At 41.3% G+C, this 15496-nt stretch overlaps 1 protein-coding gene across 1 annotated transcript in view; it reads left to right on the top strand.

Moving 5' to 3' along the window:
• syt9b (synaptotagmin IXb) overlaps window positions 1–15496 on the top strand; it is a 43757-nt gene that overhangs the window by 20154 nt on the left and 8107 nt on the right. Inside the window, exons 3-7 of the mRNA XM_047597456.1 lie at window positions 676–893; window positions 1044–1584; window positions 10764–10884; window positions 10967–11138; window positions 11218–11347. Coding sequence (XP_047453412.1) covers window positions 676–893; window positions 1044–1584; window positions 10764–10884; window positions 10967–11138; window positions 11218–11347 — 1182 coding nt within the window. The remainder of the gene's footprint in view (window positions 1–675; window positions 894–1043; window positions 1585–10763; window positions 10885–10966; window positions 11139–11217; window positions 11348–15496) is intronic.

The following is a 15496-nucleotide window of genomic DNA, read 5'->3' as shown; positions in this document are numbered from 1 at the left end:
AAAGTAATTTGTTTCTTTCTTCTTTTGTTTGTTTGAGATGCAAAGCTTGTAATGAAAAGGAATAATACATAAGAAGAAAGTAGTAATGGACAAGCAAAACACAAATCCGCCAAATCCTCTCTGTAAACATGAATTCGTTATAAGCCAAATCAATCTTCCTCTGCAACGAGTGAGTGATTGTGTTGAATGGATCGGTGAGATATGCAGCTTGCTCGAGGCGAGTTTGCTGCAAGTTTGTGACCTAAACAACCAAACACAACCTGCATTATTTAAACTCATTGTTGTTGACCACCAGTGACCATACAAGGTTTTTAAATCAATGCCCATTAAAGGAATCATTTGAAATTCTGGAAGTTACCTCGCAGCGATCACAACATTTCAAAAGTCTAGGAAAAGTTAGAGAACATATTTATATGCCTGTCATCTTTACACCTCTAGCGTAAATCTTTGCCGTAGAGCTGCATTGTAATCCAGGATGTAGAGCTGCCACATCAGGAACAAAACTACTGGAGGTTCAAATTATTCTGTGATTAAGTTCAAATTTGTGGACCAAGTTTCAGCAAACAAGTCCTCTACCATGGCAGGTCTTGTCTCAAGCCAGTCTAAATTAGCATCCCCTAGTTAATACCTATGTACCATGTGTCACAGTAAATACTGACATGTGCTGCTGTGCAGGTGGACGGGGAGGAGAGGGAGTACAGTGAAGATGGTTGCATGAAGGAACCTTCAGGGCCCCCCTCGGCTGTGGCTGTCCCGGAGTCGGCCCTAAAGATAAGCCACACCTCGCCTGATATCCCGCTGGAGGCCCAGACCAAAGTGGAGAAGAACCAGGTCCATACTCTGGCCCGGGACAGGGTTCAGAGACAAATTACTGAGCCGACGTCATCTGTACGGTTGGTACACGTTAATCCCTAAACTACTGTCCAACTTGGACATGCAGAGACCTCTCTATAAAGTAGTTGATAGAGAGTGAACCCAGTTTCTGCAGTCAGATTTAATAAAACACTTTAATGATATGTCTTTAAATAAAACCACTGTTTCAGGCACAACTCCATCCGCCGTCAGATGAATTTGTCCAATCCAGACTTCAACCCTGCTCAGTTTCAGCGTCAGGAGTCTCTGTCTGGTTTGGGTCGAATCAAACCTGAGCTCTACAAGCAGCGCTCAGTGGACGCGGAAGATGGCCGTCGAAGCGACAGCTGCGGGCGTCTCAACTTCATCCTGAAGTTTGACTTTGACCTGGAGCAGCTGATCGTGAAGATCCACAAGGCCCAGGACCTTCCTGCCAAGGACTTCTCAGGGACCTCTGATCCTTACGTCAAGATCTACCTGCTACCCGACCGCAAAACCAAGCACCAGACCAAGGTGCACCGCAAGACACTCAACCCCGTATTTGATGAGGTGTTTCTCTTTCCTGTGGCGTACGCTGAGCTCACGAGCCGAAAGCTTCACTTCAGCGTCTACGACTTTGACAGATTCTCTCGCCATGATTTGATTGGCCAAGTGGTGGTGGACAACTTCCTGGATCTTCCCGACTTTCCCCGGGAGACGAAACTGTGCCGGGACATACAATACGTGACCTCGGTGAGAATCCTTTTCTTTATATTGTATGAACACATGTCCTCCCTTCCTTGCCCCTGTTTACATCACATTTCTTGTACCTGTGATCCTGCACTAAATTTAAATCCCCTGATCCCTCCATAACCTGGACAGAATCTTCTCAATCAGAAAGAGCAAAAGCTCCTGTTAAACGCTGCAGCAAAATCAAAAGGAACACAATATATCAACAGACCTGTATCTAATTTCCCCTCCATTTAGAACTCATCTATGGTTTCAAGAGGCAGGGACACAGAAATATACTTAGACATGGTTAATGTTTAATGAAAGCTGTAGGAAACACTTGGGGGTAGTGACCCAGATCTACACTAACATAAGACTGCGGTTGGTCTGACAGAAATACACCGACACTGTCTATATTACATTATTCACTTGGATAAATCTACAGTGTTGTTACGAGTTACTCGGCAAGGACGTTATAGACTCCTGGCAGAGAATTCCTCTTGGACAAAGGATTTCAGTCTGGGATAGAAACTCTTTTTTCTTCTTTTTGGTTTTCTTCTCAGCCATCATGAGCATGATGACATATAATCAGTTTATACAATAAAACGACTACTACTAACTCGGGATGTCCTGATCAAGTTTCCTTGCTCCCCGGCCTGATACCAATCTTTTAATATTCAGCATCGGCCTATCTGAGTCCTGCTCCAATCTTAAATTAACAAAATGTTTCCCCCCTGGAGATTCATAAAGACTTTTCTTATCTTAATTGTATTCTCCTAGATAATGCGTGCACTGTGCGTCTGGATTAGTCTAATAAGTTAATGTAGTTTAGAGAGGGAAGCTTGTACCTTAATTCCAGGAACGAGTAGACACTAAAAAGCTGTGTTCCCTGCTCCAGAAATGGGCATCCTGAAGATTTAGTCTTTCTGAGAAGCTGAATGAACTTCCACCTTACGTGTTTGTGCGTGCATGTGCTATTTTACATAAACAATAATAATAATAACGTAACGGATTCGAGTGTTTGCAGACTTCTGTTTATTCTTCAGCCTTGTTAAAGCTCATTCTCAGTGTTCTCATCAACATAATAAGACCCTTTCAAAGAAGAGATGCTCAGGTCAGGTAGACGACTGAGTCAAGGACGAGGATGCAATGTTAAACTTACACGAAGAAGCGATGGCAGCGTTGTGGATTGTTTTTTGTGCTTTGTGTTTGTCTTGCTGATGGACAGACGAATCAAAACAGCTACTTATGTCCTCAAAAAATCCATGCTCACCACAGGCTACATGGGCGGTTGTTTTGATTACAGCAACCCGTTCATGGTGACTGCTTTTCAATCATAGTGGCTGCATCCCTGCTGATTATCCGCTTATAAACGACAAAGCATTCTTTTGGGGCACCCAATCGACTGTATACTGTATGAATTGACTTTACATGGAATGGCACAATGCTTGGTTTTCTGTCACTTGGTTGAAACATTATGACCAAGGACAGGAGAAGTAAATAACATAGACTATCTTGTGACAATTCAGTGTTCTGCTGGGAAACATTTGGACCTGATACCTGTGTGGATGTTACTTCAACATTTACCACCCACCTAGAACAGATCAGACACTCCCACAAGCCCATAACAAAACTAAATGCAATGCAAAAAAACAGTACAATGCTGCACAAGGCGGATTGCCAGACACCACAGGACAGTCAGCTGCCGTCCCTGCTGAATCTGGAAAAGATGCATCAGCACACTGTTGAGGAGAGGTTTTCTGTTCAATCCGCAGATTTTGCAATGACTTTTGTTGCATGAGTCCCATCCTCCTTCACATTATATCTAAAAACGTGGAAATATTTCAGTAGTTAGTTCAGAACGCAGAGCTTCATGCTTCGTAGGCTTAAATCGTTTTTTTCTTGCAAGTTTGAAAAATGCTACCTTATTCTGGACACTTACTACAGATCACTTTATACACTGTAGCTACAGGAGTACAGTAATAAAACACTACTACTACTTCCTTTTAATTATAACGTTGAGGAGCTGTAAAAGTATCACTCACTTAAATATACCTTTAATAACCATTTTCATTACCTCCAGATTCACATGAATCTGTTTTTGCTTTGATTATTAAATATATGATGACATTTGCCAGAATGACCAATTAATTGTCTCAAAATAGAGAAATCAGGCACATCAGAAAGAGTGTATTCAGTTCCTAATTCTAGTGTCTGGATTTTTCAAAGGAAGAAACTGATCCTAAGCTAGGTCAGTAGTGAACCAGTTGTGACCCATTTCTGCTTCGCTTTTGTGACCACAATGCAAAGATCCAGCTGGACGAATCTCCCACCTCATAACAACCACACAAATGTTGGTTCACAGAACTTGCTCCAACACCAAAAAGACGCCAAGTGCAACCCCGGCTAAATAAGGTCAGAATAAATGGGTTAGACCCTCCTCTGAGGCATTCAACATGTGATATATAGCTGTCTTGTCTCAGGTCTCTGGGTGTGAGGCATCTGCTTTCTAAATATAATTCCAAATGTATCATCCATTTGTCCTAAGACAAACTGAAATCAACAGTAAGCGATACTGGACTTCTCCAACTTTGGACTGCATGTGTTTACCTTTACCAACTCTGGAAAACTTTCTTTTCAAGTAAGAGGAAATACTGTATAATTTAAGATGCATGTTTAATTATTTTCCCTTTACTTCATCTAAATTCTTTTCTTTTTTCATGAATACAGAGTAGGAATTTGAAACGTACAATAACATTTATCCAAATTATTGTGAATTGATACCTCTCTAAAATCTCCATAGAGAAGGTTATATCAGAGAAGGAATACGTGCCCCCATGTCACGATCAAATACGTGCCCTCCGTATTTCATGTACAAATACTGAGGGCGATATAATGAGTGCGAGTTAGTCATTGAACAGTGTCACCAATGGTTTTCAGTTTTGAAGCTCAGTATTGTGTCTCTGGCCGACGCCATCTTGGCAAAACCAAGACCACACAGTTGTTGTGGATGGAGAAATTAGCAACAGAGTAGGGGCTGTAAAAGATTTAGTTTGGGCATTTTAGCTCGTAAGTCAGTGGGAATTCTCTTACTTTTGACTCAAATGGTTATGCAGAAAAACTTTTCTTGATTTTTCAGTCTCCTAGGTTGCTGCTCGGTGTAATTGGGAGAGTCCCCATACAGCGGATCAGGTGGCAATTCCAATATATATGTGTGAGACCTATAGAAATCAAAGTGCAGTTGTATAAATATCAACAGAAAAGTGTAATAAGAATGGATAAACCCTTGAAAAATCCCTGAAAAGCGGTTTTGAAGCTCAGTGCAATAGCTTTGGCCGACGCCATCTTTAACACTTGTCTTAGCTTAACTCCTGTCCCAGTTTGTGCATTGTCTTTCCATGGACCCAAACTCCAGGTCCGATAAATCGGATTTGTGTTTTGTTAATCATATGTGTGTGTGTGAGAATGTCTCACCATATTACGTCTGTGAGGATGCCCCTAAACAAATCTAGCAATGTGAAAAGTTTCTCTCTCTCGTTCACACACTGTACCCAGCAGAACTAGGTTACATCCCTTGGGACAACGAGAAGGGACCCAGCGCTGGTCCACTCTCCAGTCTGTGTGCATTAATCATGGCTCCTGGCACAGAATGAACTTCTAGCCATCCCTGACCATATGCACTGGACGGAATATACACTAACATTCTGGAGTTGCATGCTTATAAAATTAATTCAGTTCATCCTTTAGCGCTATACATCACAAGGCCAGTCATGTTTGTTACTGGACTGTGTTAACTCATGTTTACAGGTCAAATTAGCATAACCCTTTTGCGAGTTTTAATATACTGCAACCCAATGCTCTGTGTATAAATATCATGTAGAAGCGTTAACACCTCAGCGTTAATCCACACACTTTTAATTACTGAAACTGTAATTAAAAACCTCCTCTGGAAACCCCACAGACCTCTGCAGGCCCATGACACAGCGGCAGCATTAACAAACAGACCTCACAATGATTCAGTGTTAGTAGGATTTTAGTTCTCAGCTTCCCCATTGACGTCACCATTTCTGAAATAAATGTGTGCTGTGCCACAGTCATGGAAAAGTCACTGGTCTCATATATAACATGTTTCTTATGAACTCATTGAACAAATACAGGGATTGGTGGATTAATCCTTGGTTGAAAAGAAAGTCCATATATCTTTGGTGAAACGTACTCTCCTCATTGACCAAAACAAAGCTGTCCTGAGATATCAAGCTGTGCAGAACTTCTACACAAATAAGGGAATGCTTTGCAATCAGATAAAACTAGAGATGATGATATAAATGCTGTATATCATTCCTGTAAAGTGTGTGAGATTACTGACCCTTAGTGACCAACAGCAAGTGGCTGATAATTTCCTAATCTTTTTCCACCTTAGAAAAGAAGGGTTGTGCTAATTGTTAGCATTATCTCAGATATGTTTTAAATAGAACATGGAATCAGCAGTTCAATCATTCCTTGGTATTTTTGTGCACATTAGCATATTGAATTATTTCTTAACGTCAAGATACTTTTAGCTTGTCCATTGGGTCAGTCGAGGGAATTCAATTAGTTCCAATCTGTCCTATTATCACATGCATGATCCTCTTTCTGCTCAGCTTATTTTTGAGGCAATGAAGACCTCAGAGACACTGTAACCGGCTGCTCTCGCAGAGTCGGTCAATACTATTGACTCCAGACTGGTTGGCGTGTATTTAGGACCTTGATGAATGGGGTCAGTGAAGGAGGTTCCCATTTCCTAACAGTGATAAATGGCAGCGTAGAGCAAGCACTTGTCCTCCCATTTGCCCTTATTGACAAGGGCCTGTCCATGTGTGAGAGCGGTCTTTAAGTCTTTGAAAACTGACCTTTTGGAAAAACTCTGAGCAGGATGAAGATATTCAGAAATGTGTTTACAGTGTTGATGTGTAGAGAGGTAAATTTTGGGCTTGTGATGGGCATCGCTTACAGGATTTTTTATGAAATTGTCTGGGTCCTGTGGGTTGATTGAAGAGGCCTCCATGGACCATAGATGCTTGATAAGTTTGATATCTGGTGAATTTGGAGGCCAAGTCAAGACCTTGTGCTGTTCTGTTTTTTGTTTTATGTTTTTTTATTTGTTCCTAAACTTTGTTTGTTCCTGCATCCTGATGGGGGTGACTCCTGCTATCAAGGAAAACATCAAGTTTTCCCAGGAGCCCATTGAATTGTCATAATATGGTCTATTATATTGACCTCTCCTGCCAGTGGTCCTAATGTTGTGGCTGATCTGTAATAATGTATGAAGAAAACAAAATGGACATGCACAGATACGTACAAGCCAAAAGTTCGCTCTGTCATGGGACCAACCAGTCACAGAAGCAAAAGCAGGTGACGTCTAGACAGATAGAAACCTGTGAGGGCTCCACCTATTATACATAACATTGAGCCTTAAAATGATTAAATCTGGTGAGTAAAAGTCCAACCTTTAAACACCAGTGGAGAAACTAGCTACAGAGACCAAAACATGTTTGTTCCCACTGTAAATGTTGATATTTTAACACGACGGTCCCGGAGGGGATTGACTCACTTTTGGAATCAGACAAAAATGGACTTTTAATGAGCTACTATTCATATTGACTGCTTACAAAAGTTTATTTCATTAAAGAGAAAACAAAGAGGCAACAGGTGAGCTTCTGCAGCTGAAAGGTGTCCAACAAGGCCCTTTATTTGGTCCTCTCAGGTGTGGCTGGTTAAGGTGATTAAACACAAGCACTGCCACTGCCACTTTGATTAACCTTTGCTTAATAGTGATTCGTGGAGAGTGGTAGGAAGTAATGAGGTGATGTCACAACATGTAGCTCTGTGGAATCTGATCAGATCAACTGCTTCTGAGCCTCTTCATTTCCTGTTTTAGTTTGTAGTCACCAGCTATATTTGATTGTTTGCCTCAACATGATGTGTCTCATCTGTGTCCCATTCCCTTTGTACTCAGTCCCAGCGTCTTCTTCCACCTTTGCCAGTTCTTCATTCTACCTCATGTCTGTGTCATTCAAACATTTACCTTGTGTGCTGAATAACTTTTTCCTCATGAATGTTTGGACTTTGTATTTGCTTACTTCTTTTCTGGAAAGCGGCAGCTTCTGTCGCTTTGACTTTGTGCTTTAAAACTTCTCTCCACACTCTTATAGAAAGCACTTGAATCGGTGAGGAGGCCATGCGTGAGACAGAAGCGCTTGTAACAAATGAGGAAGACTGTAAACGTTTCCTTCAAAGCTGCAGCACACTCTTCATACTGGAACAAAACAGCCATTCAGATGGAGTTTTGTTTATGTCCATCTCACTATTCTTTACTGGAAGTCATACAGAATCCTTTAGCATAACCTGAATCTGCCAGGATCCATTTGCTAAAGTTCAGCAGAGGCAGTGATTCATTTACTTCCACCATGTTCACTCAGGCAGATTTACTGGACTGCTGCACGGCTCTCAAATAAAAGGATCTTCAGTGTGTAAGTGAGCGGAAACAAACACTCGTCTTTTTTTTTTTTTTTGTCTTTGTGGTACCAGCACAATTGTAAGAACAATATTAGTTTTTATTATTGTTCAACATCCATCATTTTGGAAAAAATAAACTTAAACATGATATAATAAGTAAAGTATGAAAAACACGTGTAAAGCTGTTAAGATCCAGCAATAAAATGAACCTGTAAACCTATTTGCCATGGATACGGTCCCTGCCGTGGGAACATTTGTGTTAACTGTACACAAACAAGTCTAAAAAAAGCACATCATGGTTCAGGGTTAGTTACGAAGGAGTGATTTGGATTTTAATCAACTTTTGCATTTATTCTTATGCATAGAATATACAATCAAAAAGTTATCTCAAATAAGTACAGGTTTACACTGGGATTGAAGTGTCGTCCAGTGGGTAGAGGAAGTAGTACATGTTTCATATATATGTGCATGTTATTGCAGAGGTAGTATGTCAAATAAATCTAGAAATAAAAATAAGGTTCTGGGTGGAAAAAATAAATAAAATATACAAAAAATATCTGAAAACATGTGCAGGTGTGTACTAAATACTAGAATACATTGCAATAAATATGGGTATGAAGAGGTGGTGATGTAAAACTAAAAGTTATAAGTTATAAAAGCTTATTGGGAAAAAATAGGAACAAGACATTTAAAATGTTGCAAAAGAAAATCTGAATTAGAGTTAAACTTTTGCTGCTTGTGCAAAGAAAAACTTTCTGTTCATGGTGCGCTTCATTCCTTTATTGTCAGCTTTTAGTTTGATGTCAGTATGACTTCTTGAAGATGTCTGGTTCTTATATTTACATCACAATCATGTGTTAGAGCGAGTTTCTAAGCGAGTATAAAATATTTCTCCTTCTCTGTCAGGGATGGAAGGGATCTGGTTAATTTCGTTGTAACACCGTGTCAAACGCTTTAAAGAAAGAAAGGCCTGGACGTGACAGAGGTGAGAGATGAACAAAAAGAGGGTGAAGGAGTCAGAGCGAGTCTTTGATTATGGAAGACACCGGCCAGAGAGAGGCCTGTAGATGAAGGCCTGGCTGCTCCCGAGGGAGAGCAGGTGTTAGTGTTATAATTGGAGAAGATGGACTGTCCACTCTGTCTCTCTCTCTGTCTGCTTCATTGAGGCACTTTAGAGCACCGGTCTAATTTCATTGCCCATGCACGAGTGACCATAATCCCGACCGCAGGCTTGATTTGAGTGCTCATAAAAGTAGTGACCGACACTCTATCGTCTGAAAACGGAGTGTGGGTCTGTGTGTGATGGGAGAACGATATCGGATTTATGAGTGGAGAGCTGAAGGGCTTGTTGATCCACCGCGTCGTTCGTGTGTCAGCAAGTGCCTTCCCGCGCTTGTTACACCTCATAAACTGTTCACCATTAACGGCCCGAGGCTCGGAGCAAACGTCGATGACGCAGTGTTAGGAGTGGACGCTGCCTGGGCGAGGTGACACCTGTGATGAATAAACAGTCTGAATGTCTCAGATCCCAGACCACGTCGTTCATGCATTTGTGTGTTTGTGTGTGTTTGCAGATGCAGACATCCGTGATGAATCTACTCATTTTGTTCAATTTGATTTTCAGCAAATTTGAGCTCGGGGCAGTAACTTCCTAATATGTGTGTGTGCGTGTGTGTCCTCAGCCTGTTTAATCTGACTCCAATTAATCTTAATAAGCATGAGAAGGAGCACTTATTGACGTCTGAGTGGAACAAGGATTCTCCTCTGTAACGGCTACATCTGACCTTTAATGAGTCTTTCTAGCTAATTGGTTAGCTTTTGACAAAGCCTAAATGCAAAATCACTAACTGGTGCCTGTGTATCTATCACTGATAGAATGAACAAAACACGCTTGCTAGTTTGTGGTAACCTGCTCTAAAATAGTGTTGAGTCAGAGTGTGATTCAGTGAGTCAGTTAGTTGCAATTTTCCCTTAAAATCCAAAAATGATTCCCCTGTCCTCGGTCCTATATTTGGCAGAAAACTGAAAAATCAGAGTTCCCCCCTGAAAGAAACCTTCTTGCGTAAACACGCCGCCCGCCTTCACGACATCACACGTTATTTTCAGACGTGTTAATTGAGAAATGAGCTTGGCATGTGCTCGGAGAAGTTGCGAAGGCAGGGACATTCTTGTAGGAAAGCATCAGACGTAATGGTAGATTCCACCCAAGTTCGATTTAGAAACAAGCATCCAGAATCATATTCCTTTGACAAGACATGCCAATTAATGAGTCACTTCATTGATGCAGATGTGGTTTCAAAAAAGGTTCCCATGTCTTTTCTGGGCATGATCTGAGCTGTGAACTCTTGTGTAATTCACTTATTATGATGTGCCTTCTGTTGAATTAACCTTTCTTTTCATTCAAAAACTGTTTCCCTGAACCTGTGAGGTTTTCATCTCAGTCCAAGGACCACAAAAATAGATTTTTGTTTTCCTGCTTTCATTTTATTTCTGGCCCCGGTGTCATTATCGAGCATGTTATTACACCTTCTGATCTTATAATGAAATCAGATCTTTTCACATGGGACTAAGTATACATACAGATTCCAGAGTGCGCCACCTTCAACTACAGTAATGACTCATATGTAAATTAAAGTTTGATATGAAAATGTTGAGAGGAGAACGAGCAAGCAGCACTGATATAGAAATATGATTATATTTCTTTACAGGACAATGTGGACCTGGGAGAGCTGATGTTCTCATTGTGCTATCTCCCCACGGCCGGCAGGCTGACCATCACCATGATCAAAGCCAGAAATCTCAAAGCCATGGACATCACAGGAGCTTCAGGTGAATAAAGCCATATAGGAAGATAACACTCCAGTGTAGATGGCTCTACATGCTAATAGAATAGTTTGTGCTCTTATTTTAGATCCTTACGTGAAAGTGTCCCTGATGTGCGAAGGCCGGAGGCTGAAGAAGAGAAAGACGTCAACCAAGCGTAACACTCTGAACCCGGTGTACAATGAAGCCATCGTGTTTGACGTTCCTCCTGAGAACATCGACCAGATCAGCCTGCTCATAGCAGTCATGGACTACGATCGGTAAGTTGTGCGCAGTTATTCGCCCTCGTGTGTATGTTTTAATGTCTCTTATGCTTTGCTGTGATTTGCTCTCACGCAGGGTCGGGCATAACGAAGTGATTGGGGTGTGCAGGGTGGGCAATGAGGCCGAGAGCCTGGGGCGAGACCACTGGAGTGAGATGTTGACATACCCACGGAAACCCATCGCACACTGGCACCCACTCATAGAGGTATGAACTGTTTTAGCTTGTGGTGCGACGCATTGAAATGCACACACACACACCGAACCGACGTCAAAGGTCTACCAGAAACAAAGGCCGACTGTCTGGACCACAAGCTTGCACTTTGCCAGTATTCAGGATTTCAAATTAAAAAGGGGAAATCTTAGCTGGGGGGCTAGGAAGAGCTTCAAACATACAACACAACGACCAGCCACAACATTAAAACCACTGACAGGAGAAGTGAATAACATTGACCATCTTGTGACAATAAAATGTTCTACTAGAAAATGTTTGGACCTGGCATTTGTGTGGATGTTACTTAGACTTGTACGACCCACCTAAACCAGACCAGGTACCCCCACCCCATAGCAATGACACTCCTTGATGGCAGCAGCTATGCAAAAACTGTGGGATGATCCACAGAGGTCCCTCTCCTCAACCCACAGGACCCAAAGGTCCCCACTAACACCATTGTGTTGCCACCACTGGACACCCCAGGACACCCACAGAAGGCCTATGTCCATTCTATGATGAGTCCCAACTGTTTTGTGCAAATGTTTAGCAAATACATTTACGCTCAATTCAATGTGTTGGCCTGCTAACATGCTAACTAGCACCAAACACAAAGTACAATTCCAAGACTTAGCGTTGGCATTTGGTCTAGGGCCAAGTGCAAAAAGACTGGATCTCATGAATGTGTAAGATGAAAGGTAGAAAGAATTGATTTCTGTACTTTCTCTGATGCGAACATCAATTCCTCAAACCAATTTCAAGGCAATCAATCCAGCACTGAGTTAGGCTTAGTTAGGTAAACAAATGTTCAAGACCACAAATGTGAAAGAGTCAGGTGATCCTCAAAAATCTTTAGGATTAATCTACTGAGATGTTTTGACCTTTAACATGGTAGGTATTAAGATGTATTGCAATGCAAATAAAGAAATTGTCTTGAGGTCGGTGCTAAATAAAAAGAACTCAAGTCATTAGGATTTATCCCCCAAACAATATTGCCATCAATACTGCATTAGTTTCCTGGTGAACCCATTCAAATAACACATCCAGTAAAGCCAGGGGATCTTCAGAGATGGAAGGATTTATTTTCTGGGGACCGTAAATGCCATGGTGTTTTATCCAAGAATGTGGTGAATCACAACCATAGTTGCTATCTTTGCTTTCAGATCTGAATCATTACTCAGCTCGTGTCTATTCACCCACATATCAAGTTTTATTTCCTCTATTCAGATTCATTTATGTGAAGCAAAATTTAAATCCAATGTGATTATCAAGCCAAGAAAATGCATTGTTAATGCACTTTCTGTCTTAATCCAGAGCTAAGTTTAGCAAAACAAATGATTTTAAGTGAGCCCCATATTCCATGGTGTCGTCCTGTGGGTTGCTATTTCGAGATATAATAAATAAATAAATAAATAAAATGATTACGTAACACAAATACCACATAACCCTGATACATACTTGACTTGTTTTGCTGTGATTTACACAACAGAGGCAGCTAGCTTTCAGAGAGCGTGAGAGAGAGGTGGCTACATTCACAGAGCTGTTTCTATTTCTGAATTCCCAGCCCACACTCATTAAAAAAACAGAGCATGCTAAAACAGATGCTGGACTGATTCATGTAAATTCATGTTGAGTTGCTGAAGCTAAATATATTGGTATTCAGCTGAAGGGGTCAGGAGATAAAATGCCTTGGAATGAATTGTCACCCCGGTAAATTTAACGCCTAGCATCTGCTGTGCCAGCTCATTATGCCTCTTCTCTCGACTGGAGAATTTAAGGATTTACTTCAGCTTCACTTGGGGATGCGTTGGCATGTTGAGCATTTCATAACCTGTCTAATGATTAGCAGCTAGCTGGAAGCCGGGCCTCCATGAGGTCGGCTGACGTCAGGCCTCTCCAGACATCATCAATGTTTACCACAGGAGGTCTGTCGATGTTCATTATGAGAGAGGTGAGGGACGTCAGGAATATTATTCCATCCTTAACGGATGTGTCACTGACTCTCTTTAATAGCAATAATTTACATCTATAATTATTTTAATGTATAATGAATGCAATATATGTTATTTATTTATTTAGATCAGTCGCGGTTGGTGCCTGTTTCGTGGCCTGGGTGAACTTCAGTGACGCATATAGAAAACATATGGAAAAACAAATAATACACAGAATTTTCAAACTCAATTGGAGTTGGATGGCTCCTCATCTTGACCAGAGGGAGCTCCAAAACACTTCAGAAGGACCTCAAATGTTGTATTAATAGACAAAATAAGTATCATATATGAGTCTCAACCTTCACATTAGGGGCTGAATGTGGTGAAAACCTTTGGAGACAACGATGACTAGTCGCTTGTGATATCACACAAACATAAAAACCCAGCAGAAAGTAATGCTTTGCAACAATGAAGTATATATTTCTGACCTGAATATTGTTGCCTGTCTACCGAGGCTTTTCTGCAAGTTTATTCAACACAAGCTACTGTCGACTGTAGCCCACGCTAACACCATAAACACCATCAGTCTGACATATCTAATCAGCGGTTCTCTCCCCTTGCAAACTCTCAGTTTCACCATAACTTTTGTCTCCAGCATGGTGCATTCACTGACATCATGGACAAAAATATGCTCTACAACCAACAATGTCAACTAATAGAACACAACAGAACTGAACATAAACACATGAGCTTATCTATTAATACAGTTTATCAAAACAGGTCAATAGCGTGGTACGTAGTAAGATAAGGATAATGGATATAAAAGCAGTATTACTCTGAAGCTTTCTCTGTGTACAGAGGCTACAGCTCAAATAACTTGACAACGTGACAAACTGACAAATATTTGATGTGCCCCCTTCTCTGTTCAGTTTCTCTGTTAGCATTAAGGGGATGCCTTTTCAGATGTATTGCAGTAGTACTTTTGTTGTATTTCAGGACTGACATGTCACAGTAGTGTGGGCTTCATCTTTAGTGGAGCATTTCCACACACTGGATGAACTGCTGCTAGTTTGCTGCAATGATCCACTGGGCTCTTCCTCCTCTGTCTTCTAGGAGGCATCCATGGTGTTATTGTCAAGTGATGAGTGACTAGTCGACATGATGCTTAACGTGTCATGGTACAGCAGAATAGTTGGTACAATGCCTACATGGATTTTAGTTGACAGTCGTTTTTATTGTGAAATTCTTGATGCCGAGCATGGCTGCTTTACAGGATAAAGTTCCACTTCCTTTTACAATATTTAGGGTGAACTAGAATGTGAACTAGGGTGAATGTTTTTGCAAATTCAAATACATTATCTGTCTATTAAAAGTATACTAAAAAGAAGAACATAGCACAAATGTTTATAGGGTATGTCATAACTTATCTGTACACAGTTCAACAAAAGACTCTCTATATAAGTTTGGCCGGAAAAAAAACATTACCAAAAAAAAAAACAAAAAAACAGAATATGTCGTTTGTGGATAAGCAGTGCATAGTTCATTGATTTGTTCGCTTTCTGTAACCACTTGTCCTAAAGGGTTGCGAGGGGAGCCTATCCCAGCAGTCGTTGGGCGAGAGGTAAGGTACACCCTGGACAGGTACTATCGCAGGGCTAACACAGAGAGACAGATAACCATTCACACTCACACCTACAGCCAATTTAGAATCACCAATGAATATGCAACAACTATGAACACACGGAGACACAGGGAGAACGTCCAAACTCCTAAGTGGGCTTGGATTCGAACCCGGGACCTTTTTCCTTAGTCTTTTGTGAACTTGCAACTTCTTTGCTTCTGTCCTGTCCAACCCTCACTCAGTCTGTGTGTATTTGATGTGAGTCAGTGGGAGGATCAGCACGCTGCAGTTTGTTCAGCTTTTAAAAAGAGCGTGCGGTCTCTAACACCTTTTACCGCACCTCAAAATCAATTTGTTACATCCCAACACCAGAAGTCCAACTCCGTGTTTCTCTGAACATTTCATCACGCTGTAAAGGAAGTAAATGAAACACTGGCTGTCACGTTGTGTTTATCAATGGAGGACTGTCGGTACGGGTGGGAGGTCAGTGGACCTACATTTACAGCAATATCGAGGTCAGGCGAGCTGGTACACACTGGTACAGGCAGACACACACATAAATACACACACAAGGGGTTCTGTCAAACATTCTCC

Source organism: Mugil cephalus, chromosome 10 (genome assembly GCF_022458985.1).
Source record: "Mugil cephalus isolate CIBA_MC_2020 chromosome 10, CIBA_Mcephalus_1.1, whole genome shotgun sequence".
Taxonomy (NCBI): domain Eukaryota; kingdom Metazoa; phylum Chordata; class Actinopteri; order Mugiliformes; family Mugilidae; genus Mugil; species Mugil cephalus.
Note: the sequence above shows the minus strand (reverse complement) of the source record. Positions and strands in the feature narration are given on the sequence as shown.